We start from the raw sequence: 1810 nt of genomic DNA, 5'->3' as shown, positions 1-1810 counted from the left end.
TTACATAATATTGTATATATTGTAAATTTGACATCATTTCCACACCACCCTTGAGGTATTTGTCTTGGTGCGCTTTTTTTTAAGAGGTGTCCCCAATAGGCCTATTCCTCTATCTCTCACAGAAGGCAGAAAAACAGAAGAAAAAGAAGGGAGAGAAACATGAGGAAGAAAAGTGCGAAAAAGAGGATAGAAGAGTTATGATGTATCCTCATCAGAAGATGTGAGAGTGATAGTGAAAGAATCGATGCAATGGTCAATCACCACATCTCTTTTCATCATCCTCTTGCAGTTTTTTCTGCGTGCCTCACAGCATTCTTCCAGTTGTCTGCCGTGACGTTATTGAGTGACTCATGGACGAGTGGCTTCAGATATGCAATTCTGAACGTATTTCTCTTTGACACGTAGCCTTTTACCTGTGCCCAAATTAGCTCGATTGGGTTATATTGGCAGTGGTAAGGGGGTAGGCGTACAACCCTATGTCCATGTTCTGAGGCCGTCTTATCGATTACGTAGTTTGTATCGGCAGCTGCGATGTGGCGAGTCACAAGGTGCAGGAGTTGCGTTTTGAGGAGACCGTCTGGCACTGTAACACCCTTCTTCTCCAGCCATTCTCGGATCTCCGCTTTCTTCGTTGCAGTAGTTGGTGGTTTATTTATTTTTCTGGAGTGATAGGATGCATTATCCATCACTATAACAGAAGATGATGGAATGTTGGGTAACAGTTGATTCTTAAACCACTTTTCAAAGGTGTCCGCATTCATCTGTTCATGATAGTCTCCTACATTCTTTGCTTGGAAAACAAGGGTTGCTCCAGGAACAAATCCATCTTTGGTTCCTGCGTGCAGCAAAATCAAGCAGGAACCCTTCCCTGTGGGCACCCTCACTCCCATGGCCTTGTTTGCACTGCTGTCTACCCAGCATTTGGACACAGAGTAATTTTGATTGATCCATGTCTCGTCTAAGTAGACAATGGTTTGGCCTGAACTTCTAAGCTCCTTCATTTCTTTCAAGAAAATGCACCGTACATAAGTTATGTCATCTCTTTCCATTAGGAATCTCCGTCCATCAACATTTGAATAACGAAAACCGATTTTCTTCAGAACTCTTCTTAATGTCTCACGGCTGCCAGGATACGAAAGATTGATCTTAATTTCTGCATAAATTTTTTTCAAGTGTTGGGATTTCCTTCCTCTCATAAAAACTCAGAACTGTTCTTCGTAGCACGCCTTCATTAAAGTTATCAAAGAAATCGGTCATTGGTGCTACAGGTTTCCTTTTCTTGGGGGACTTAAACTTGGGACAGTGCATCTCCTCATTCTCTCTTGCATCTTTAGAGATTTTTCAACTGAACTCTCACTAATCTTTGTTGCTGCAGCTGTACGAGAGACGACCTTTGATAGGCCATGAAGAACTACTCCCATCTCCTTCTCCTCCTGAAAATACTGCCTTACATTGAAGACAATTTCTTTAGCCTGGCTGTGTAGAGGCGAGGAATGGGCTGATTGAGCTGCCATGCTGTCTGTGCAGAGGACATAAAGGAAGTGACACGAGGTCACCCCCAGGTAGCTATCTGTCAACGCCACCGACTGGGTGTGGAAGTGTTGCCGCTCGCGAATGAATAATTTTTTTTTTTTTACTTGGGTATTGGCATATGCCTACTATTTTGTCCTACATATTAGCTTATGATTATAAATGTGATTATTCCTCGCCCTTAAAATTATGGTAAAAGCCAGTAAATGTGAGCATTTTTCCCAAGCAACACCTGTACAAGCTATGGTTGGGTCTACGGTACTTTATTTTAGGCCAGATG

General features: G+C 42.5%; 1 protein-coding gene across 1 annotated transcript; it reads right to left on the bottom strand.

Annotated features, from left to right (window-relative positions):
• Positions 1 to 275: 275 nt before the first annotated feature.
• On the bottom strand, positions 276 to 1001 carry LOC145396147 (uncharacterized). The gene has a single exon (XM_080269590.1). It carries the CDS (start codon positions 999 to 1001, stop codon positions 276 to 278), a length of 726 nt encoding a protein of 241 aa, XP_080125716.1.
• Positions 1002 to 1810: the final 809 nt, after the last annotated feature.

Source organism: Coenobita brevimanus, chromosome 35 (genome assembly GCF_032717465.1).
Source record: "Coenobita brevimanus isolate Jiangsu-jjx chromosome 35, ASM3271746v2, whole genome shotgun sequence".
In the NCBI taxonomy this organism is placed as follows: domain Eukaryota; kingdom Metazoa; phylum Arthropoda; class Malacostraca; order Decapoda; family Coenobitidae; genus Coenobita; species Coenobita brevimanus.
This window is presented reverse-complemented; position numbering and strand designations above follow the sequence as displayed.